Source organism: Epinephelus lanceolatus, chromosome 17 (genome assembly GCF_041903045.1).
Source record: "Epinephelus lanceolatus isolate andai-2023 chromosome 17, ASM4190304v1, whole genome shotgun sequence".
NCBI classification, from domain to species: domain Eukaryota; kingdom Metazoa; phylum Chordata; class Actinopteri; order Perciformes; family Serranidae; genus Epinephelus; species Epinephelus lanceolatus.
The window spans coordinates 6,890,544-6,915,048 of NC_135750.1; the positions used below are offsets into that span (position 1 = coordinate 6,890,544).

The following is a 24,505-nucleotide window of genomic DNA, read 5'->3' on the forward strand; positions in this document are numbered from 1 at the left end:
AGCAGCAGCCACTGTTTTTGGCTGAATAGGAGGCTCCACGTGAGTCCCCAGATGAACCACCTGAAAGGATGGAAGCTCAAGACAGTGACTGTTAATCCCTCTGATGGTGTGGTCAACTTGCTAATGAAACACTGAAGGAGAGTTCCCACTTGTCAACCTTGGAATATCAATTCAGCCAGGACTGACTAACCAACTAAAACCCCAGAACAAATGAGCACATTTTCCTCACAACTGTTCTTTGCCAATTATACTTTTTGCTGGGGGTTTTTCTCATAGACAGAGAGTTGTGTTTTTCACTCTACAGCGTCCCCAGAACACTTCAGCTATTGATATTGATCAGAAATATTATCAGTGCGTCCAGCAGACACACTGTGATTGAAAATCTTACTTATTGCCTCTTTAAAATCTCATAATAACAGTCCTACTTCATATTTTGGAAATGAAATCAATGCTTCTGCAATAGAAAAGATGGTGCAACCCAAATTGAGGCACAAACGCAACAGACACTTCCAATTATAAAACTGTGAAAAGCAGTTTTGCTTTGGCGAACTGTACTTCAAAAGATCAGGTGGAGGTCAGCCAAAAAAGAAACATTCCCTTGTCTGTTAGCTGAGAACAAACTTCAGAACAAATTTTAACTTTATTCATAATCTCTGTTGGATTACAGTATCTCCTGTTGCACCACCTGACGCCATTCAGAACTGTGTACTGGAAAATGAAACCTGCAGCCATGACAACAACAAAAAAAAAACACATTTCAAATTGAACAATAGTTTCAACATTACATTTATCACTTTGACACCGTGTATCGGGCTTTTATCACAAATGTATGTCTTAATAATCTCTGACAGTTTAAGAAGGTTTGCAAACTCTGTTCTCTAAATTTATACATAGTTTAGGTGGGTTTACTCTGTTCCTTGCAGCCTGGGATTTAGCACAAACGTATCAATGAAAAAGAAAAATGCAGAAAATGCTAAGAAGCTTAAATCTTAATATTTGACAAGATTCTTATGATTTTGGGAGGATTAGTGTGCATGGCTGTGTCCTCACATGCTGCCAGGAGAACTGATCAAAAGAGAACAACAGCAGGCTGTGAGAGGATTATCAGAAAAGTCGGTGCAATTACTGAGTGTGATATGTAGTCACTGAATGAGAGTCATGATAAGTTCATGCCTTCGTGGGGTACCATCTTCTGATAAGCCATTTATACGGGGTTTATAGGCATCAATTAATTTGAGAAAGACTTACTAATTGCTAAATGATGGCAATTTGTTAACAAAAGGTCTTGAGTTTAAATTCTAGTTATTTTTTGTTGCAAAAGTTTGCCAGTCAACATGTTGATAAATCATTGATTGCAGGTGTAAATGCTAATGAGTTGTCTTTAAATAGATTTGCCCTGCAGCCCTTTTCCAGAGGGTAAGAGGTCAAACAGGCCATCGATGGGGTCTTCCTAATCAGTTAAAGACCTAAAAGGACACAGTGAGTGATACTGGAGGGGGATTCTTCACAACCTGGCAACTCTATCAAAAAGTGATAACCAATCATGAAATATTAATGCAGCACAGTAGGTTCAGTATCTTCAGCTGCAGCAGGTGTGCAGAATCAGCTGTGGGCTCACAGCAGCTTGTTTGGGAAGGTTATATATGGCAGGTTTTAATTGGTGTTTCCAGGAAGATATGCAATGGATATGTGACTTAGACCAATATGATTCTGACCTTTAAATATCAAATAGGCCAGTGAGAGTTGCTCACAGCTGATATGATAAAGTTTTCATCCTAATCACAAATAAAGTCCTTTTTTATTATGATTATTTACACATTTCTATATCAGCTTCTCAACCTGAAAAGCTACAGTATTGGGGGTTTATAATTACATTAGATATAAAGGTCAAGTGAGGCCTGGCCCTTGACTTTTGGGAGTCCTAAGCATGATTTGGTGTGAACACATACACTGCAGAATATTTGCGTCTGTGCAGAGTCTGTTTCACTGAACACCACAGAGATAGACTCTCTCGTAAAAACACAGGGGGTCTCTGGTTTCCATTAAGATGACCATGTCCTAACCTTTTGCTGGAGCATAAATTGAAAATGACATACAACTGTTTAATTTCTGTTGGGCAACACACATCAAAGTGTGGCATGCATGCCCAACCATAAATCAGCCTTTAGCCTGCTTTAACTGTCCATTTTGTCTCTGACCTTATTGTTTTGTCACTATTTGTGGGCAAAAATGTTGTCAGATTTTATTTAAGAAGTTCATTTTTATTTTGCTATTGTCTTGGTAATTAAAAAATATATATTTTCTAGACCAGGGGGCCTTAGGCAACTTCGTATATTGCTTAATGTGTAAAACAGACTCTGCTCTGTCAGAATGTCTCTAAGGACAAGAAGTCTGACAAAGTCTGAGTATTACTGCTCTATTATTTTAGCCCACAGGGTGCCATTTTTTTTAACGTGTTACAGATTCACAGCTATTACTGTGTGCAGTTGTACAGCTCTTGGAACTTTTTTAAAAACTTTTTCTAAATATTCATGAAGGATTTCATCTGCAGATTCCTCCTTCAGTCTGATCTTCCTGTGGAGTAGTGTTGCACGAGGACATGGAAACATGGACAGAATGTGTGAATTGTTGGATCAAATCCCAGCTGGGACGACAGGAGCGTAAAAAAAATCAAAATTAAATTAAATACAAAAAGTAGGGTTTCATGCAAACAACCCTAACAGGTGGTCTGGTCAAAAACATACTTTGAAAAGACAGAAAAACAACTTAAACACAACACAAATACACAAAAACTACAAAACATAATGAAACTATTCAGTTAATTGTATGTCAAAATGTATCAATGCAAAATCATATTTCTATGTTTTAATACAGTCAGGATGTCTGGAGAGAAATATAATTTTCAGATCCATCTGAGTTTTAATGTGTCCTATATGTGCTGTCACTTTATCGCTTTCCTTCACCCTAATTAGAATGCAATACTCATGAAGCCCCTGGGAAACCTATTTTACTTAAGACAAAATATTGTCATGCACCGCTCCAGTGCATGCTGGAGGGCACAGTGTGATGAAGCCAATGGTAAGCTTCATCACACTGTGACCTCCAGCATGCAATGAGGCGGTTTGCAGCTGAGTGTGAAGCGGTCGGGATGAGAGTCAGCACCTCCAGCCATGGTTCTCTGCTGGAAACCGGTGGATTGCTACCTCTGAGTTGGGATTGAGTTACTGCCCCAAGCAAAGGAGCTCAAGTATCTCGGAGTCTTGTTCACAAGTGAGGGTAGAATGGAGCGTGAGATGGCTTAGTGGTTTGGCGCTGGACCATCATGGTGAAGAGAGCGCTGAGCGGGAAGGCAAAGCTTTGGATTTACTGGTCCATCTATGTCCCAACCCACACCTATGGTCATGAGCTTTGGTAGTGACCGAAAGAATGAAGACGTGGATACAGGTGGTCGGAATGACCTTTGAAGGGTGTCTGGGCTCAGCCTTTGAGATGGCGCAAGTAGCTCAGACATCCGGAGGGAGCTCGGAGTAGAGCCGCTGCTCCTTCATGTTGAAAGGGGTCAATTGAGGTGGTTCGAGCATCTGATCAGGATGCCTCCTGGGCGCAGTTAGAAGTGTTACTGGCACATCCCACTGGTAGGAGGTCCCTGGGCAGACCCAGAACACACTGGATGGATTACGTATCTCATCTGGCTTGGGAATGCCTTGGGATACCTCAGAAGGAGCTGGAAAGCATTGCTGGGGAGAGGGACGTCTGGGGTGTTTTGCTCAGCCTGCTGCTCCTGTGACCTGGCTTACAATAAGCGGTTGAAGATGGATGGATGGATGGATGGATGGATGGATAAAATATCAGTTGTGTCAAATAGTTATCTATTCAGTTAGATTACTATCAGTCAGAAAAACAGACCTTTATCATGTATTGAATGTGAACAGTGCTGGCATTGATCTCTGTATGTTGCTTCACTTGTGTTTCAGGTCTGAGGGAATTCCTCACCGCAGGATCAATAAAGTAATTATAATGCTCTTGCAGCAATTACAACTGGCAGTTATCGTGGTCACTGTGATTATCAAAGCATGTGTGTGATGGGGTTTCCCCTGGCAGATAGCTGGGATTAGAGGATTATCATCTCTGTCCCTCTCGCTCCGTGGATTAGTTTTATCTACAAGGTAATCAGGGTTTTACTGTCATCTGACAGGACTACAACTCCCACACTCACACACACAGTGTTTCGCAATACCACACAGCCTCCTACAGTCCACTTTGGTGTTGACTCAAAGACTCACTGAGAGATAAAGCAGAAAAATCATGATCTCCAAAGGAACATTTTTATACAAAATGAAACAATGAACCTCCACCTGAATGAGATTTTCTGCTCTGACCTGCTTTGCATTAACAAGCGCTCTGGGCGTTTGGATTTCATTCAGGTGATAGAGAAAGATGTGAAAATCCAGGTGCACATACATATGTAACACAATTTGTAGATGGATAATGATACAGAACACCTCAGGCAAATGTGTAAGTTATATTTGACTGCAGTGAAATAAGTAAAGTCGTAAAAGTGGTCTTTCATTTCTTTGATTTCTTTAATCATTTGAGCTTGTAAAGAAATAATGATAATGAAAGGAGGGCTGTAGCTGCAGTTGAGGACACCAAGGTCATATCTTCGGCAACATTTATTCATGTATCTGCATTAAATATATTAAAATTCAATATGGAAATTTGGAGGGCTGCAGAAGTTTACCTAAAATTACACACTTAAAACGCACAATATTCTAGGGCGGTGGTTCTCAAACTTTTTCATGTCAAGGACCACTAAACTGATACTTAAAAGGTCATGGACCCCCATTTGATAAGATTTCACTTCAGGGAGCTCCATCTCAAAAGATTTTGGGTGTCAGATATGATTCAAATCTATAGTTATCAGCGACAGTTGAGAAGATAACCTTGGAGGAACTTGTTAAGTTAATGGATAAAATGTGAGATTTCGGTGAAGCAATGTTGCGTGACAGTGACACCTGACCTCAGATGAAGCCTGGGGTTTATTGCTTTTCCCAGGGTGCAGCTATTGTACATCAACCTTAATAAACCACACACACAAACACATATGTCGCTCATAAATAAAGCAATATTTGTGTCATGTATCAGCTCTATTAATATTTCTCCAGGGAGACTGTCATTTATTGTTGGCTCTATTTGTCGTTATCTCTCTCCATAAATGTGTCTGTAAATAGGAATTAATAGGTGCATGCTCAACAGACTAAACTGCAAATCAAAGGCAACCTACACCTAACTTTTATAGCTCTATAATGGAATCAAACACATCTGATAATTCCCAGGACACATACTAAATCACATTTGTGATTTTCTCTTTCAATATAAAAATGTCAGTAATACAATATCTATTTTCTTAAGAAATGCCCACCTTAACCACCAGGCGTCACTAGATCCTGGTGAATCTGTCCTTCACTCACATCTCTCCTGGCAACACTCTTCACATTTCAGAATTAAGAATACTACAACCTACCAAAGAAAAATATATATAATAAAATGCAAATACCATATTCTACTCTGACTTTAATACTTCGCTACATCACCTTGTTCCTTCAAGAAGTTTGCTTTTCAGACATTTAACCAGCCATGAATCAGTCTGTTTCATTAAAGGTTGCAGCTTTTTCCACTTAAACACTCAAGGGGGCCACAAAGGTCGTGATCCAAGTGTGCCAGAAGAAAAGGTTGGATAAAGAAGAATCAAAGTGTGGACAAAGTTTTGTCTTTCCCCTAACTGTTTCACATCCCTGGAGACCTCAAGCTCCCTTTTGCTCGTCGAATTTATCTGTGAATTTATATGTACATCTTAATTTTATGTGTTATGTTCTGTTCCAAATGTGTCCTCAATGATTAACATTTTGACAGTGTTTCTGTTTATTTATTGTATTTGACATGAAAAAACTGTAAAGTCTTAATTAAAAATCATCATACTGTAGAAATGCAGGGTATTTGTCAGAAAAGCATTTTATTTTCTTTGATTTTGCTTTATTCCATTTGATACAGTTAAGGCAAGTTTTCCTTTGTCCATGTACAAAATATATAAATGTTTATTCTAACAAAGGCAAAGTGATGAAGTAGTGTTGTAACCACACCAGGAATTAGCCGGCACTTACACAGATCGATTATTGCTGCATATAAAGCAGTAATCACACACACACATCACATCAGTGTCCCCTGAAATATGAGTTATTTTGGTTTTATGTTAGTCAACATTTGGTTAAACTGCTGAACTCTGTGTTCATGTAACAATTAAAATGAAATAGTTTTTCCAGACTGTGTGATGCTTGCATCAAATCTTTCGAATGGTGGAAACACTGACACTCTTTCATCTCCTCTCACACACACGCAGGTCCCTTTCACCACCTCTGAACTACTTTATCAGAGACAAATTTTCCGTGAGGCTCTGTGGCTCCGGGTGGCAGCAGTGCCAGGTAGACTGGCGTGATAGCACCCTCATCTGGTGACTTGGGGGCTTTGGGACCGGCCATGTCAGTGCGCACCCAACCTGGACAGCAGGCGTTCAGCAAGATCTGTCAAAAACAATAATAAATGCAACAAAAAAGTATGTTAGCAGTGAAGCTTTCACTGGAAACAAAACCACAAAACTGGCAAACTGATGTTTTTGTGAATAAAATCATTTTCTAATTTGTTTCCGGTAACACTGCCCACCCTACCTGTGTTTATGATTTAAATTAATTTTAGGCCTTTTAACAACAAGGCAATTAAAATGCTGTACAGAACACGTAAAGGCATTAAGACAAGATATGAAAGAAACACGTGATAAAGAGAAGCTAAGAGATGGTTAAAGTTGTTATATTTCCATGATTACCCCGTCATTTGGCCTCTCCTTGGACAGACGACGAGCCAGGATCATGGACAGGGTCTAAACACACACACACAGACATGATATATGTTGAGAAGCACTGCTCAAATCTTTGGTCCCTGAATTCCTTTCTTATCCATTATAAGATCTGCAAACTTGAGCTACAGCTTCACAGATGCCACAGAAAGACTGCTGGGTCTTACCGTCACTCCAATCTTAGATGTGCCATACGCTGTAGTAGGCCAACCGGTCTTCTTGTGCTCACCCTTCTTGGCCTGTTCGATGAATTGCTGCATCAGTCCCACCAGCTCCTCCTCTGTGATGTCCTCGCTGCGGAAACGCTGCTTGAGAGCCGAGGAGCACTGGTTCAAAGCACCTGAGCCTGCGACGCTGGAGACATTCACCACCCGACCTTACAGACACACACACACACACACACACACACACACACACACACACAGAGGATTTTTAAAGCTTTTAACCTCTTACCAAACCTCTATGTGTGTCTCACGTTGCAGTGGAGTAAACAGTACAATATTTCACTCTGAAGTGTAGGAGAGTAGAGGTACAGAGTAGCATGAAATTAAATACTCAAGTAAAGTAAAAGTTCCTTATATTTGTAAGTATGCAAAGTTACATTCCAGCACTGGTCAGCAGAGGGATGCACAGTAACTGACTTTGCATTAACTGGGCAGCTGTGGCTCAGAAGTAGAGCGGACCGTCCAAAAATCAGAAGATCGGGGGTTCGATCCCTGCCTCCTCCAGTCTGCATGTCAAGGTATCCTTGGGCAAAACACTGAACCCCAAATTGCTCCGGATGGCTGTTCCATCGCTGTGTGAGTGTGTATGAATGGATACTGAGTAGCAGGTGGCACCATGTAAGATAGCCTCAGCCACCAGTGTGTGACTGTGTGTGTGTGTGTGTGTGTGTGTGTGTGTGTGTGTGTGTGTGAATGAGACCTGTAGAGTAAAAGCACTTTGAGTGATTGGACAACTAGAAGAGTGCAATAAGTGCAGTCCGCTTACCATTAATTGGGATTGAAAGACCAACCCTGAAATTCTATAATCCAATCATTTAAATTACTCTTAAATATAATCCAAATTTGATGATATGATAATCATGCATTTTTCAAATGATCCTCAAATATAAAACTTAGTTTTTCCTTGTCACACTAATTCGTCACCTTTAACAAAAGTCACAAAAGACTAAATGTGAGTTTGCTCTGCGGTGAGTTTGAGTTGGAATAGAAACCATGATTAGATCAACGATTTTTTTTAAAAAACTGTACACTGAGCTGTGTATTAAGACAGCAGGGGCGCACAGCAGACTTGGTCCAGATCTGTGTTCTTACCTCCAGCTTTGATGAGCGGCAGGAAGTGGGACAACATGTCTCTGGTGGCGAAGAAGTTTGTCTTGAGGGTCACCTCTGCCTGGACTCCAAACGGAGTCGTGTCTGCCACTGAGGGGAGAGAGAGAGAGAGAGAGATAATGTCACTGTCACCTCTTTATTAATAATCACCTTCAATTCATAGTTGCAGCTCCATATGACAGCAAAAGGCAACCCTACTACTAATAACTACTAATCTATCACTACGAGTAATAGTCACAGTTGTATTATTGACATATTTTAACATTACCGTGTGCATGGCTCTAGTGCAGTATAATATTATATAAATATATAATTGTGACTCTACCTTTGAATGCAATCCCAGCGTTATTGATGAGGACGTCCACTCCTCCGTACTTCTCTTTAAAGTACGCAGCAGCTGTGGTGATGCTGTTCATATCGTTGATGTCCAGCTGGTGAAACATGGGCTTCAGTCCCTCCTCCCCCAGAGACTTCACTGCTTCCTGACCACGACCGCTGCAAAAAGAGCAAAAAGTTTGAATATTATTATTATTATTTTGTGTAATGTCATTTTGTGTCTGTTTTCTGTTCACGTGAATGTTTGCCTGACTAAAACCTTGCAGGTCAAAATGTTGCACGATTTAACTTTGGGAGCTTAGAAATTTCAGTGTACAGACCACCTCTGCTTTCCCATAAGATACTAAATCCTCACAACACTAGTGTCACTGTTGTCCCTTTCATCTGTCATCTGCAGCAGCTCTTATAGCAAAAAAAGGGCTTTTTGCAAAGTGAGATCAGCGCCATACATCAGCCCAATCCAGGTGTGACCAGGTGATCTACCTACACATCTCTGGCAGTGAGGTAAACGTCTCCTTGATACTGCTTGCAGAGCGCTCGGACGATGGCCAGGCCGATGCCCTTGTTACTGCCCGTCACCACGGCAACCTTTGCAGACATGGTCTGTCTGGAGAGAGACATCAGTGTATTAATTAACTCACATATTATATTAGTAATTTACAGTTGAAAAACAAACTCAAGCAGCACAAGCTTCATATTAAACACACACACAACTGAGAGAGCAGGACCTTTCTGTCTCTCTCTCTCTCTCACACACACACTCTCACACACACACGCATACTCTAACTCTGTGTCTATTATGTTGTCAACCATGTTGGCTGAGCTTTAGATCAGATTTGCTGAGTCATGGTGTCAATTTCAGAGACAGAGAGCACTGTGACAATTCTTTAAATTTTCTACAATCTATTACAATTTAACTTTAGAAACCAATCACTGGTGAGCTGTTATTAATCATAAAAACACACACTTTTTAATCTGGTGAAACATTAAAAGTGGGAAGTTAATGGGTGATCATGTAAAAAGCTTTAAACTGTAACATGAGATGGTCTAACACCAACATTATGTCCACAGTTTAATCTTGAAAATTACTATAATCTAAAATAATAATTCATTAAAAATATAAAACTTTTAAGGATAAAAGTGCATAGTCATGCCATCAGCACGCGCGCAACTATGACCTTTTGCCCTGATACAAACTTCCAACGATAAATGCAAACTGGTTTTACAGTCAAACGTGTCTAATGTAACTGGGGTGTGAACCTAACCTAACATATATAATTGGCCATTTAAGACAGGAAGTAGCTTGTTTCATAACATATTCATTTTAAAGAGAGGACGTTTCATCATCGTGAGCATATTTCAGTTAGGCATGTAAATGAATGCAACCACATTTTTATGTTAGCAAGCTGCACGCTACGTAACAAGGAGATAAAATGGAGGTTTCTTACTTGGAGCTGGTCTTGTAGTGTCGAATAAACCTGCGGTGGTAGAGCTGCAGAGAGGAGTCAGGTGCTGTGCAGAAGTGGGACAAAAAAACAGGGAGGAAAGCTGGAGGTTTACTGCGCAGTGTCAGTGCGCATACCCGGAAAAACATGGAAACCACGTGGGTTTGGGCACCAGCCACAGAACCACAGAGCATGGATACCAAGAGGCGAAGCTCAAGAGAACGTCCCATAGCAACAGACTCGCCCATGGTTTCGTCCTACCGCCGCCATTTTGGACTGTCAGCACACCCGCTTGCATACAGAAACACACAGACAAACTGAAGTATATCGCCATTAATTATGCTTACAATACTACTCACCTCGTGATAGCTTGGTCACAGCTGCTTTTCAACGTTTTTGTAAAGTAAAATATAGACTTTTTTAAAAAAAAACGAAGAAAAACGGCCTAGATGGCATCTCTACATATTACATCCACTTATGAGAAGATTAACTTAATTACTCCTTCAAAATCACCCCATAAGCCAATCTACCAAAAAATAAAAATAAAAAAAATCAATATTTTACCTAGAAACACATTAATGGCAACGTCACATAGTCAGGAATAAAGATTTATTTACAGTTTGTACAGTAAGGGGACAGTAATAAAAATATATAAGCTATTTTAATATGATATATTTTAATGCTAAAGCTGTAATCAGTTCTGATATAAATGGTCCAAATATATATATATATATATATATATATATATATATATATATATATATATATATATATATATATATATATATACACAGTACAGGCCAAAAGTTTGGACACACCTTCTCATTCAATGCTTTTCTTTATTTTCATGACTATTTACATTGTAGATTCTCACTGAAGGCATCAAAACTTTGAATGAACACATGTGGAGTTATGTACTTAACAAAAAAAGGTGAAATAACTGAAAACATGTTTTATATTCTAGTTTCTTCAAAATAGCCACCCTTTGCTCTGATTACTGCTTTGCACACTCTTGGCATTCTCTCCATGAGCTTCAAGAGGTAGTCACCTGAAATGGTTTTCCAACAGTCTTGAAGGAGTTCCCAGAGGTGTTTAGCACTTGTTGGCCCCTTTGCCTTCACTCTGCGGTCCAGCTCACCCCAAACCATCTGGATTGGGTTCAGGTCCGGTGACTGTGGAGGCCAGGTCATCTGCCGCAGCACTCCATCACTCTCCTTCTTGGTCAAATAGCCCTTACACAGCCTGGAGGTGTGTTTGGGGTCATTGTCCTGTTGAAAAATAAATGATCGTCCAACTAAACGCAAACCGGATGGGATGGCATGTCGCTGCAGGATGCTGTGGTAGCCATGCTGGTTCAGTGTGCCTTCAATTTTGAATAAATCCCCAACAGTGTCACCAGCAAAACACCCCCACACCATCACACCTCCTCCTCCATGCTTCACAGTGGGAACCAGGCATGTGGAATCCATCCGTTCACCTTTTCTGCGTCTCACAAAGACACGGCGGTTGGAACCAAAGATCTCAAATTTGGACTCATCAGACCAAAGCACAGATTTCCACTGGTCTAATGTCCATTCCTTGTGTTTCTTGGCCCAAACAAATCTCTTCTGCTTGTTGCCTCTCCTTAGCAGTGGTTTCCTAGCAGCTATTTGACCATGAAGGCCTGATTCGTGCAGTCTCCTCTTAACAGTTGTTCTAGAGATGGGTCTGCTGCTAGAACTCTGTGTGGCATTCATCTGGTCTCTGATCTGAGCTGCTGTTAACTTGCGATTTCTGAGGCTGGTGACTCGGATGAACTTATCCTCAGAAGCAGAGGTGACTCTTGGTCTTCCTTTCCTGGGTCGGTCCTCATGTGTGCCAGTTTCGTTGTAGCGCTTGATGGTTTTTGCGACTCCACTTGGGGACACATTTAAAGTTTTTGCAATTTGCCGGACTGACTGACCTTCATTTCTTAAAGTAATGATGGCCACTCGTTTTTCTTTAGTTGGCTGATTGGTTCTTGCCATAATATGAATTTTAACAGTTGTCCAATAGGGCTGTCGGCTGTGTATTAACCTGACTTCTGCACAACACAACTGATGGTCCCAACCCCATTGATAAAGCAAGAAATTCCACTAATTAACCCTGATAAGGCACACCTGTGAAGTGGAAACCATTTCAGGTGACTACCTCTTGAAGCTCATGGAGAGAATGCCAAGAGTGTGCAAAGCAGTAATCAGAGCAAAGGGTGGCTATTTTGAAGAAACTAGAATATAAAACATGTTTTCAGTTATTTCACCTTTTTTTGTTAAGTACATAACTCCACGTGTGTTCATTCATAGTTTTGATGCCTTCAGTGAGAATCTACAATGTAAATAGTCATGAAAATAAAGAAAACGCATTGAATGAGAAGGTGTGTCCAAACTTTTGGCCTGTACTGTATATATATATATATATATATATATATATATATATATATATGTATATATATGTATATGTATGTGTGTGTGTGTGTGTGTGTGTGTGTGTGTGTGTGTTACCTTCCCTCCAAAACTGGCATATTAAATTGATATTAAAACACTTCAAAACTTACACCTCAGGAGTTCTTACCTGTCGGGATCCTTCGGGAAACGGTGGAAGGCCAGGTGCGGGGTGTTCCACTGATAGTTGTTGCAGTTAATTGCGCTTGACATCTTGCATGTTGTCTGGGCGCAACAGTCCAAGCTCAACAGTCCAAAATGGCGGCAGCGCCCCTAGTGGCTGTTGGCAGAAATTCAACGGAGCTTCGCCTCTTGGTATCCATGCTCTTTGACAGAACCGAAGGAGCTGTCAGGTTTTGTCTTTCCCCTGATTGTTTCATATTTGTTCAAGAGACCTCAAGCTCCCTTTAGCTATTCCAATTTATCTGTAATTGTTTTTATAATTTAAGAATATTTTTAGATTGTGGTAAAGATGTGTTGTCAGTGTTTGTATTTTGTCCTGTTCCAAATATGTCCTTAATAATTAATCAACATTTTGACAGTGTTTTAATTTTGAAGTTTATTTATTGTATTTGACATGAAAGCACTGTAACGTTATAATTAAAAATAATCACACTGTAGAAAAGCATGGTATTTGTCAGAAAAGCATTTTATTTTCTTTGATTTCACATTTAATCAATTTCATTCAGTTAAGGCAAGTTTTCCTTTGTGCATGTACAAAATATAAAAATGTTTATTCTAACAAAGGCAAAGTGATGAATTGGAATGTTATCAAAACACCAGGAATTAGCTGGCACTTACACAGATTGATTATTGCTGCATGTAAACCCAATAAACACACTTACACACATCACATACATCAGTGTCCCCTGAAATACAAGTTATTTTGGTTCTATGTCCGTCAACATTTGGTTAAACTGCTGAACTCTGTGTTCCTTTAACACCTGAAATGAAAGAGTTTTTCCAGACGGTGTGATGCTTGCGTCAAATCTTTCAAATAGTGGACTACGTTTCTTTTTGGATAACAAATCAATTTTGTATGGAAGTTTTTGGCAATTTAGGGCAGAAGTGGAAATGCTGACACTCTTTCATCTACTCTCATACACACACACACACGCATGCACGCGCGCGCACACACACACACACGCAGGTCCCTTTCACCCTTTCACCACTCCTGAACTACTTTATCAGAGACAAATTTTCCGTGAGGCTCTGTGGCTCCGGGTGGCAACAGTGCCAGGTAGACTGGCGTGATAGCACCCTCATCTGGTGACTTGGGGGCTTTGGGACCAGCCATGTCGGTGCGCACCCAACCTGGACAGCAGGCGTTCAGCAAGATCTGTCAAAAATAATAATGAATGCAACAAAAATGTATGTTAGCAGTGAAGCTTTCACTGGAAACAACCACAAAACTGGCAAACTGACGTTTTTGTGAATAAAATCATTTTCTAATTTGTTTCCGGTAACACTGCCCACCCTACCTGTGTTTATGATTTAAATTAATTTTAGGCCTTTTAACAACAAGGCAATTAAAATGCTGTACAGAACACGTAAAGGCATTAAGACAAGATATGAAAGAAACACGTGATAAAGAGAAGCTAAGAGATGGTTAAAGTTGTTATATTTCCATGATTACCCCGTCATTTGGCCTCTCCTTGGACAGACGACGAGCCAGGATCATGGACAGGGTCTAAACACACAAAGACAGACATAATTACTGCTTCTATGAAAGGAAGTGAGGCATTAGAGAAGCACTGCTCAAATCTTTGGTCCCTGAATTCCTTTCTTATCCATTATAAGATCTGCAAACTTGAGCTATAGCTCCACAGATGCCACAGAAAGACTGCTGGGTCTTACCGTCACTCCAGTCTTAGATGTGCCATACACTGTATCAGGCCAGCCACCCTTCTTGTGCTCGCCCTTCTTGGTCTGGTCAACAAACTGCTGCATCAGTCCCACCAGCTCCTCCTCTGTGATGTCCTCGCTGCGGAAACGCTGCTGGAGAGCCGGGGAGCACTGGTTCAAAGTACGGGAGCCGACGAAGCTGGAGACGTTCACCACCCGACCTTACAGACACACACACAGAGGATTTTTAAAGCTTTTAACTGCTTACCAAACGTCAGGGGCGCACAGCAGACTTGGTCCAGATCTGTGTTCTTACCTCCTGCTTTGATGAGCGGCAGGAAGTGAGTCAACATGTCTCTGGTGGCAAAGAAGTTTGTCTTGAGGGTCACCTCTGCCTGGACATCAAACGGAGCCGTGTCTGCCACTGAGGAGAGCAAAAGAGAGAGAGAGATAATGTCACTGTCACCTCCTTCTTGATAGTCACCCTCAATTCACAGTCACAGCTCAAAGCAACAGCAATAAAGTCACGTCATGGGATGTCTTGTCTCAGTGAGCGTCTATCCTTTTATCAGTGTTATTATTTACTTAACAAAACATAAAATAAATTATATATAAATATATATAATAAAATGTAAAAAAGAGATGAATGATTATAATAAATAAAAATACTCTTAAAGCTGAGCAAAACTTTGCTCTACTGTAAACTTTTGCACATTCCCTGGTTAATAATTTTGCACATCCTGCATAAACAGCTGGTATTCTGGAACAGCTTTATTGCACATATTTGCTGTGTTATAGTCCTTTTTTAAAGTATCTTTGTCATATTTTTATTGCAAATTTTCTATTCTATATTTATGTTATTGAGTGTTACAGTACTTTGCCGTGTTTTTCTTTTTATTCCTCTTAATAGGTTTATTGTATGTTTAATATATGAACCAATAAATCCTATTCTGATTCTGATTCTGACAATGAATGGGATTGTCATTTCAGCCATAATTGTGCAACCCTACTACTAATAACTCCTAATCTAAAATGATACAAGTAATTATGGGTAAATTATATTATGGTGTGATTTGAATAAGACTGAAGATCAATGCTGCTGGTGCTAATAGTATCCAGTATGTCAGAGTAATAGTCACAGTTGTAATACTGATATATTTTAACATGATTGTGTGCATGGCTCTAGTGCAGTATAATATTATATAAATATATAATTGTAACTCTACCTTGGAATGCAATCCCAGCGTTATTGATGAGGACGTCCACTCCTCCGTACTTCTCTTTAAAGTACGCAGCAGCCGTGGTGATGCTGTTCACATCGTTGATGTCCAGCTGGTGAAACATGGGCTTCAGTCCCTCCTCGCCCAGAGACTTCACTGCTTCCTGACCACGACCACTGCAAAAAGAGCAAAAGTTTGACTATATTTTCACTTTATGGTTACTCTTGTAAGACGAAGACATGTTGGCGTCACTTTGAACCAGTGTGCTTTAAGTGTTTTGATAGTGTTGATAAAAACAGCTTTGGTTTTTCAGTTCAGTTCAAAAGGTTGCAGACATATAAATTTGGGAGCTTAGAAATTTCAGTGTACAGACCACCTCTGCTTTCCCATAAAATAATAATTCCTCACAACACTAGTGTAATTGTTGTCCCTTTCATCAGTCAGGTTTCTCTGCTGCTAATATAAAAAATTTAAAAAGGGCTTTTTGCAAAGTGAGATCAGCCCCATACATCAGCCCAGTCCAGGCGTGACCAGGTGATCTACCTACACATCTCTGGCGGTGAGGTAAACATCTCCTTGATACTGCTTGCAGAGCGCTCGGACGATGGCCAGGCCGATGCCCTTGTTACTGCCCGTCACTACAGCAACTTTGGTAGACATGGTCTGTCTGAGGAGAGATATCAATGTATTAACTCACATATTAAATTAATGATTTACAGTAGAAAAACAAACTCAAGCAGCATGAGGTTTTTTATAAAACACAAACACACACAGCTTTCTGTGCTGAGAGGGCAGGGTCTTTCACACACACAAAACTCTGTGTCCATTATGTTATCCCCCATGGGAGGAGATTGAGATCAGATTTGCTGAGTCATGGTGACAATTTCAGAGACATAGAGCACTGTGACAATTGCTCTTCAAACTGTCTATTATCTATTAAAATTTGAAATAAGTCACTAATGATTGGTGAGCTACTGTTGAATACAAAAACAGACACTTTTTAATCTGATAGAACACTAAAAGTGGGAAGTCAATGGGTGATAATGAAAAAAGCTTTAAACTGTAAAATTAGGTGGTTTAACACCAACAATATATCCACAGTTTAATCTTTAAAATACTATTTAATCTAAGCTAATAATAAAAGGAGTAAAAGTAAAAAGTGCAGAGTCATGCCACAGCACGAGTGTAACTATGACCTTTAGCCCTGATACAAACTAACGATAAATGCAAACTGGTTTTGCAGTCATGTATGTCTCATGTAGCTGGGGTGTGAACCTAACATATATAATTATACCTTTAAAAACATGAAGTAATATCACGAGTTAAATAGCTTAATATATAACGCATTCAGCTCTTTTTGTGTTACATAACCCTGCCTGGCTATCGTGAGCATATTTCAGTTAGGTTTACAAACGAATACACAAACACTGAAATACACATTTTTATGTTAGCAGGCTGCACGCTGTGTAACAAGGAGGTGTAATGGAGGTTTCTTACTCTGAGCTGGTCTTGTAGTGTTGAATGAACCTGCGGTGGTGGAGTTGCAGAGAGGAGTGGAGCTGCAGAGAGGAATGGTGTGCTCTGCCAAGAAACGGGACAATAAAAAGGGAGGAAAATTGTAGGTTTACTGCGCAGCGTCAGTGCGCATACCCGGAAAAACATGGAAACCACATGAGTGTAGAAACTAGCGCTACACAAGGAGCTGCTGGGCAGGATTGAGAAAACAGATGAGAATTATATCTAGGTATTGTATTTGGTGTTTAACTCTGTGTATATATGTGTGTAATGTATGTAGCTAAAGTTTAACTTTGTTGATAAATGCACAGAGAGACAGGGTTTGGTTATTACACTACTACTAAAGCATGATGGTGATGTTTGACTAGTGTCTTTTTAATGCAACACCGTAACAGTGGTTTGGCGTGTTCATTACAAATTGTCTATATATGCGGTAGTTATTTAGTTGCTTTGAATTTTAAGATCCAGCTATATGTATGTATATTTATGTTTTGGTTAGCAGAAGTACACTGAAAGGAGGATACACTCAGTTACCAGGTTACTAACAACTAAGGGACTGTTCTTTACCTGTCAGAGGAGAGGGGTGACTGGGATGTGACTTCGTTTTTTTTGTTGTTGTTGTTTAAAGCTACAAATATTTTTCCTTGAGCCTCTCTGAGTAACTTGGGAAAATACAAGACCCACCTCCACCATAAATTAGTTGTTAGATCTTAAAAATTTACCGTCTGATGTTTGAAAGACAGGTTGCAGCAATGTACCAGTTTTATATATAATATAAAATTGACAGTTATCATACTGTGTACATCTGCATATCTCCGATATTGACCAAAAAAAGCAACTGGACGTTGACTCTCCTCTTTATTTTAGTTATTCTCTAAGCGGAGACTTTTTACACATAGTTCCATTAACAAAATTGTTTCAGATTTCAGTTTTAGTTAAAAAATGTTTGCTCAACCAACAATTACCCTTCTGTTTTCATTCATGTAAAGGTATTATGCTGTGACACGGTGAAACCACAATATTTTTAGAGAATGTTAAAGCATTCTCTGATTTTCTGAGACTGTACCGTGGAAATCTCAAACCGTTGTAACCCTATTTGAAAGTTAAAAGTTGAAGATGAAATCCTGGAGTTGAGACAAGCCTTGGTTTTTCACTCTTGTTGTGCATGCTGGTTAGTTCAAAATTTTAAATGAGACATGTAGAATAAAATTATGTTGATGAAATATCACAATTTTAAGTTTAGATTTGATTATGGGTTTTTTTTCTGATGGAAGTGTTCATCCCACATAATGTTTTCAAGGACTGTCAGAAATTTGAAAATCATACGATAATTTCACTTTTTACAGTTTTTGGTTGTGATGAGTAGTGTAATTTGGGCAATTTTTAAAGAAAACATGCCTCCCAAACTCACCCAAGCATGTTTTCTTGAAAAATTGGTGGTAAAATAAATAAAAATTTAAAGTTGTATGCCCCTCCCCTAAGCCAAAAAACAAAACAAAACGTAAGCCCCTCCTAGACTTTAAAAAATATTTGACATGCCTCCACCTTTTTGCACCACCCCGTCTCCTCTGATTAATAGTGAACAGTCCCTAATGCAGCAACCCTGCCCTCCAACCCTGCTGGATATGATATACAGTAAAAATAGCTGGTAGTATGATGCAGCATCATTTACCTGCTCCACAAAATACAGGCTCAGAAATAGCCAATAAAGCTGATTCAACCCCTCTGTAAAACACTCCTTCATAAAGGTAGACCTATAGGATTTATTACAGCATTGTTGTATTACACGGCATTAGTTTTACGTACCAAATAAACTGCCAGCTGAGTGTAAATGAAGAAAGCATGTATTTATTTGTAAACAAATGAGTGTAAGTAGGGTACAAGATAGTGATCAGGTGATAAACATGTGAGGGCATTCATTTTCACTCCACAACCTCTGAAAGTCTCCAGATATTGCAGTGATGTTGTGAACACTTTGTGAATGTTTTACCAGCTGGAGGTCACATGTGTTTGTGTGTTTTATCCAGGTGGGACCATGAGGCTTCACAGCCATCGGTCTGGACGAGCTGCGAGGAAGAGGAGGCAGAAACAAGATAGTGCCGCCCAGTCAGGTACAAACCAAATTTACTGCTTTTTTTGTTGCTGTTTTTTTCATGTTTCACTGATTAGAGATTTTTCAACACAGACAGGTCTCTCTTCTGGTCTCTCCCATCACCAGTCTGTTTTTCTCTGTTTCCTCAGTCTCTCTGTGTCACCAGCCGCAGTATGTCAGGCTGATGAAGTTTCTTCACCGACGGGGATTTACCTCCACGCTGCTGCAGCCAGCCCTCTTCAATGGTATGACTCTGGTGTCCTACTGTATTCCAAAGTAGAGAACACTATGCCTGTGTATAATAATCGGATATATGGATTGAAGTACAGGTTTTAACGTTTGTGTGTGTTTGTTGCTTCTCATAATCCAGACACGGGCAGAGGGCTGCAAGCTCTCAAGACCATAAAGGTAAGTCTGTTCACAGACATCAGTGCATCTGACTGAATAAACTACCACACAGTGATAACTTACAGTTTGTATAGCTAGTGATTACTTCAGTGTCTGTCATAAGACAGAATGTATTAATACATTTCTCCTTTTAATAATAAGGTTGGCGTCATTCTATATTTTTCTTGCTGTCAAAAAAATCCCATGACACACCTTTTTCTAAGGCGTGCATGTCCACGTATATGCATCTATAACTATTTGCATGATAACTGCATAGTTTTAGGCACAATAATGTATTAAAAACTGAACATACTAAAAATCCAGTGATTAAAAATAATCAAGTCAACTAAGTACATAAAAATGTTGGTGCTCTTCTGTCTGATTGTTTTTTCATTCATTCTGTTTTATCTACATTTTTGAGTGTTACAATATTTCTGTTTGTCTGTGTCTGTTTTTCTGTCAGCCTGGACAGCTGGTCATTTCTCTACCAGAGTCCTGTCTCCTCACAACCTCAACTGTTCTGGACAGCTACTTGGGGCAGTATATCAAGTGGTAGAGACACACACACACATTCATATACAAGCAAAATAATTTAAATATTGGAATAGAAATAGAAAGAGTAAGGTAAAATAGTAAGTTAAAGGGTAAGGAACATGTAGATTTAATAATATTTGGTGCAAAGCAGATAAGAGGGGCCACTGGGATTGACCCAAATGGTCATTAACTTTGTCTCCCCAGCTGGAAGCCCCGCCTCTCTCCCCTGCTGGCGCTCTGTGTCTTCCTGGTGTGTGAGCGGCACCAAGGTGAGGCCTCTGATTGGTTCCCCTACATCAATGTGCTGCCCGCCACTTATACCTGCCCTGCCTATTTCACTGATGGAGTCATGGCCGTTCTGCCAACCAGTGTGCGGAGACGGGCTTTAGAGCAGAGGGAGGCGGTGCGAGAAATCCACTCCGTTAATCAAGACTTTTTCAGGTGAGTTCAGCACACAGCACACTGGAGCCAGTTATTCTGGTTATGTGTAAGGGTGTGCACAGATTGAAATTAGCAGGGCAGAGTTTACTTGCACATTGCGTAACATTTTTTACAGAATACAAGACTGTGTTGCTCACTGAACATTTACAATTAGATGATACTCCTATGTTATTTTGCAACATTTCTTCCTTTTGGTCAATATTTAAGTATAAACCTGGTGCTTTTAATATACATCAAAATCATACACACAAAAAGAAAGAAGAGACCCCATCAGTCTTCTTTATGTCAGCAATGCCAATATCGAACCAAGCTGTAATTGATTTATTCTTGATCCAGATCCCTGCAGCCACTCCTGAATCAGCCCGTGGAGGAGGTGTTGACATATGAAGCGTTGAGGTACATATGCACACAATCCAGTTCAACATTTTCTCAGTGGAACTTTATTTATTTTGGTGTATATTTGTAACCTATTTAATTATAAATCACTGAGTGAACAATTCACCACTATAGTTTATGGCAATGAAAATGTTTCCAGACTAAAAGTTGTTGGACTATTGGTCTGTCAGGTGATTAAGTCGTTCCTCTCCTCCTCCAGGTGGGCTTGGTGTAGCGTCAACACGCGCTCTGTCTTCATGTCCCACCCATCTAACAACTTCCTGTTTGGACAGGATGTTTATGCTTTAGCTCCCTTCCTGGACCTGCTCAATCACCGCCCTGACGTGCAGGTACATGTTAAATGTGGTCACACCTACACACTTAACTAAATGTTAAAGCATTCACTGCAGGATGGGTGACCTACTCTGCCTCCCAAGTAGAGAAACAGTTGCAAAGATGAAGAGGTAATATTTAGTATTCACAGTCTTATCAAAAATATGTTTCCCCAGGTCAAAGCAAGTTTCAATGACGTGACGAGATGTTACGAAATCAGGAGCGTTTCCGGGACACTCCGCTACCAGCAGGCCTTCATTAACTACGGCTCCCATGATAGCCAGCGCCTGATGCTAGAGTACGGATTTGTCGCCCCCTGCAACCCCAACAGTGTGGTCTATGTGGATACAGGTGAACCACAGAAGGAAATAGAAAAATACTGGAGTTGTTTCCGTTTGTTGTTTTCTTGGTACAGTTCAGGTCATATGAAATGTTAATGACACTGTAACCAGAAGTTTGTACTTGTCTGTTTCACTGTGGTCCCTCAGATCTCCTCTGTGATGTTTTAAGAGGTGACAGGAGTTTGGATCAGAAGATCAAGTTTCTCAGAGAGAGCAATTTCCTTCAGTAAGTCTGTCTTCTGAATTGTTGATGTTCCTTTGGTGTATTATATAACTTTTCTGTAAACCATGGTAAAAAAGTACTACTAGGTGCTATTATTATCATTATAGTGTTTTAAAGGAACAGTCCATTTTTCAAAGTAGATGTCTGTCTTGCCCAGGGTAGGAGCAGTATCTCTGTGTCAGATTTAAAGAGATAGTTCACCCCCAAATCAATGCAGTGATACAGTTGGTGCAGGGGTTGACTAGGGTTTTTCCTAGTTCAGTAGGAAAAAAAAACGTTCTTACATGAAACTGCTCACAACAAGGTCTGTGGATTAACTCGAGTAACCCGGTCATGGTTTTTTGAAAGATAGATTACTGTTGAGTTTTTCAAGTGTATTTTTTTTGGCAGATTAATTAACATGCTTAGCGATATCTCTGAATTGCACACAGAGAGTAATGAAAATTCAAATAAGTCTTAAATTTGATGCACAAAATCACTGCAACTTTTTCTTTTGAACTCACTCTCTCGTTTTCTCTCAGTAACCTGACTGTGTCCAGTGAAGGTCCCAGCTGGAGGCTGATGACGGCTCTCAGATTGTTGTCACTGCCACAAACACTTTAGTAAGTGCACACACACGGACACACATACATATTCATGTGTATATCCGTATAAAACTACTTTTGTGTCCTTTTGAATTGGTCAGTTTGTCGGTGTATATGGACAAAAGTGTTTTCTTGGATGTGTGTGTTTTTCATAGTCACCACTGGAAGGCAGTGTTGCTCGGGCAGACGGTGTCTGAAGAAACAGAGGCATGGAGCATCCAGACAGCTCAGACTCTCTGTCAGCGACTACTACAAGACACACACACAGCTCTGGATAAGGTGTGTGTATCAACACACACACTCCACCCAGTGTCAAACTACTGACCTGCAACACATGACCTGATTATTTTTATGTGCGGTGTGTGTTTAGATCTCTCACCTCCTCCAGCAGTGTGACCAGTCAGTCAGGGAGCAGCTAGATGTGGTCAAGTCACTGCGACAGGAGGAGAGGTGCATCCTGGGAAGCTGTCTTGAGGCACTGGGAAGCATGTCGGGACAGCCAGATGAAATGTTGTCATGCCAACCTGATGATGACGCAGTGAGCTGACATCCGATTGGTACCCTGGCCTGCCAGTTGCTACAAGAAGCAAGGTTACTGGCTGAGCTGGTGATGGTGGACAATCTCCATGTCCCTGCTCTGCTTGTCGGCGAGTACAGCTGACAAAAGCTGCAGGATTGCCTAATGTCCTGTAACCAGAGGGTCAAAAGTCTGATTCCAGGTATGCTGAAAGAGCCTGCACTGTTAAAACGGCCCAGAGAAGGACAGAGAGGATCTCATCACCACCATTTGTTAAGCCAAGGAAAGTTTAAATATACAGTGCACTAATATGACTGTAAAACTATCCTTGTAACCTTTTGGACTCTTGTGAGACAGAAAATGGTGACAATGTTTTTATTGTAATTTTAGGAAATAAGTTATATTCTAATTAGTAGTAACAGTACAGCTCCATTCAGGAGTTTTGTTTGAGATTCAAGTAATTACAAAGTCCAGAGCACAAAACTGCAACATTTTTTGCGACAGCAACTTAAATTGATTGTTTATAATGTGATATATACAGTGGTGGAAAAAAGTTTTTGGACACCCCATGCATTTGTGAAATATTGCATTAAGAATCACTCTTAGGTCTTCAAGTGCAATTTCTTTTAGTACAGTCACAGCCAAAATACTAAATAAATCCTAAAAAAGCCATTAAAAACTTAAAATTGATTGGTTCCATAAAAATACATAAGAAATTTTGAGTATTGGGTCATTTTGGTACCAGTGATGAAGGTCGTTCTTTTTATTAAAAGACACAATTTTTGTTGCCAAGCTTCATGTCTACATAAAGCCAGCACATTTGAAAGTTCTTCAGACACAAAAATGGCTAAAACAAGGAACCTAGCACAGGAAACATGCCTGAAGATAAAGATTCTCAGCCAGGAAGGGTACAGCTGCCGCCAGATAGCCAGGAAGTGCAGATGCAGTCCTTCAGCAGTTGGATACACTCTGCAGAAATACAGATGAACCAACAGCTTGGAAGACAAACCAAGATCTGGGCATCCAAGGGTTTCTTCAGCAAGACATGACCGCATCCTGATCCGCATGTGCAGGCGAAACCGCCGAATGACATCACAGGAGCTTCAGCAGCAGTGGTCAAACCAAACTGGTGTCCAGTGTTCCACCCGCACTGTACGTGGCCGACTTTTAGATCATGGCTTAAGGTCCTACAAGGCTATCAAGAAGCCCCTGATCAATGAGAGACAGAGGTTAGCCTGGCGTCGTTGGGCCCAGGCACACAAGAACTGGACAGCCAGGAATTGGAAGAAGATTTTGTGGTCAGATGAGTCCAGTTTCCAGCTTTATCTTCCTCCTACTAATGTGAGGGTATGCAGAAGGCCAGGCAAAGCATTATCTCCAGCATGTACAGTACCTACTGTCAAGCATGGTGGAGGCAGTATCATGGTTTGGGGATGCATGAGTGCTGCTGGTGTTGGTCATCTCACTGTCTGTGATAGCACATTGAACTCTACCAAGTATTGTACCATTCTCGAAACCCACATGCTCCCTTCTGCGCGTGTGCCATTCCGTCGAGGTAAAAACTGGATGTTTCAACAAGATAATGCCCCTTGCCACACATCCAAGGCCAGTAGAACT

At 40.3% G+C, this 24,505-nt stretch overlaps 3 protein-coding genes across 5 annotated transcripts; 1 reads left to right on the forward strand and 2 right to left on the reverse strand.

Moving 5' to 3' along the window:
- Positions 1 to 5,994: 5,994 nt before the first annotated feature.
- On the reverse strand, positions 5,995 to 10,221 carry LOC144458277 (carbonyl reductase [NADPH] 1-like). 2 transcript variants are annotated; one of them, XM_078160984.1, is made up of 7 exons: positions 10,026 to 10,221; positions 9,065 to 9,184; positions 8,567 to 8,736; positions 8,224 to 8,331; positions 7,075 to 7,283; positions 6,878 to 6,931; positions 5,995 to 6,578 (listed from the first exon to the last, which is right to left on the reverse strand). In XM_078160984.1, the coding sequence occupies exons 1-7, from the start codon at positions 10,214 to 10,216 to the stop codon at positions 6,405 to 6,407; spliced, it is 1,026 nt and encodes a 341-aa protein (XP_078017110.1). In that variant the 5' UTR covers positions 10,217 to 10,221; the 3' UTR covers positions 5,995 to 6,404. The 2 variants fall into 2 exon arrangements, with proteins under 2 accessions (XP_078017110.1, XP_078017111.1); XM_078160985.1 differs by having other exon boundaries at positions 9,065 to 9,180; positions 10,026 to 10,155.
- A 2,891-nt stretch (positions 10,222 to 13,112) lies between these two features.
- Positions 13,113 to 17,179, reverse strand: LOC117271559 (carbonyl reductase [NADPH] 1). 2 transcript variants are annotated; one of them, XM_033649819.2, is made up of 7 exons: positions 17,044 to 17,179; positions 16,094 to 16,213; positions 15,553 to 15,722; positions 14,643 to 14,750; positions 14,339 to 14,547; positions 14,118 to 14,171; positions 13,113 to 13,820 (listed from the first exon to the last, which is right to left on the reverse strand). In XM_033649819.2, the coding sequence occupies exons 2-7, from the start codon at positions 16,204 to 16,206 to the stop codon at positions 13,647 to 13,649; spliced, it is 828 nt and encodes a 275-aa protein (XP_033505710.2). In that variant the 5' UTR covers positions 16,207 to 16,213; positions 17,044 to 17,179; the 3' UTR covers positions 13,113 to 13,646. The 2 variants fall into 2 exon arrangements, with proteins under 2 accessions (XP_033505710.2, XP_078017112.1); XM_078160986.1 differs by having other exon boundaries at positions 16,094 to 16,209; positions 17,044 to 17,134.
- Positions 17,180 to 17,181: 2 nt separating this feature from the next.
- setd4 (SET domain containing 4) lies at positions 17,182 to 23,063 on the forward strand. Its single transcript, XM_033649807.2, has 13 exons — positions 17,182 to 17,290; positions 19,089 to 19,172; positions 19,303 to 19,398; positions 19,524 to 19,561; positions 20,004 to 20,092; positions 20,279 to 20,515; positions 20,852 to 20,911; positions 21,111 to 21,240; positions 21,400 to 21,574; positions 21,712 to 21,790; positions 22,309 to 22,389; positions 22,527 to 22,650; positions 22,742 to 23,063. The coding sequence occupies exons 2-13, from the start codon at positions 19,097 to 19,099 to the stop codon at positions 22,916 to 22,918; spliced, it is 1,362 nt and encodes a 453-aa protein (XP_033505698.2). The 5' UTR covers positions 17,182 to 17,290; positions 19,089 to 19,096; the 3' UTR covers positions 22,919 to 23,063.
- Positions 23,064 to 24,505: the final 1,442 nt, after the last annotated feature.

What these genes read in the sequence shown, in the direction of transcription:
- LOC144458277 (XM_078160984.1), bottom strand. Translation starts at nt 10,216, where the DNA reads ATGCTCTGTGGTTCTGTGGCTGGTGCCCAAACCCACGTGGTTTCCATG. An exon ending in TACCTCACTGCCAGAGATGT is followed by an intron (nt 8,737 to 9,064) that starts GTAGGTAGATCA and finishes CTCTTTTTGCAG; the next exon opens with CGGTCGTGGTCAGGAAGCAG. An exon ending in GCCGCTCATCAAAGCTGGAG is followed by an intron (nt 7,284 to 8,223) that starts GTAAGAACACAG and finishes TGTGTCTGTAAG; the next exon opens with GTCGGGTGGTGAATGTCTCC.
- LOC117271559 (XM_033649819.2), bottom strand. Translation starts at nt 16,206, where the DNA reads ATGTCTACCAAAGTTGCTGTAGTGACGGGCAGTAACAAGGGCATCGGC. An exon ending in CGCTGGGATTGCATTCCAAG is followed by an intron (nt 14,751 to 15,552) that starts GTAGAGTTACAA and finishes TGCTCTCCTCAG; the next exon opens with TGGCAGACACGGCTCCGTTT. An exon ending in AGGAGAGGCCAAATGACGGG is followed by an intron (nt 13,821 to 14,117) that starts GTAATCATGGAA and finishes TATTTTTGACAG; the next exon opens with ATCTTGCTGAACGCCTGCTG.
- setd4 (XM_033649807.2), top strand. Translation starts at nt 19,097, where the DNA reads ATGAGGCTTCACAGCCATCGGTCTGGACGAGCTGCGAGGAAGAGGAGG. An exon ending in TTGACATATGAAGCGTTGAG is followed by an intron (nt 20,912 to 21,110) that starts GTACATATGCAC and finishes CTCCTCCTCCAG; the next exon opens with GTGGGCTTGGTGTAGCGTCA. An exon ending in TCACTGCCACAAACACTTTA is followed by an intron (nt 22,390 to 22,526) that starts GTAAGTGCACAC and finishes TGTTTTTCATAG; the next exon opens with TCACCACTGGAAGGCAGTGT.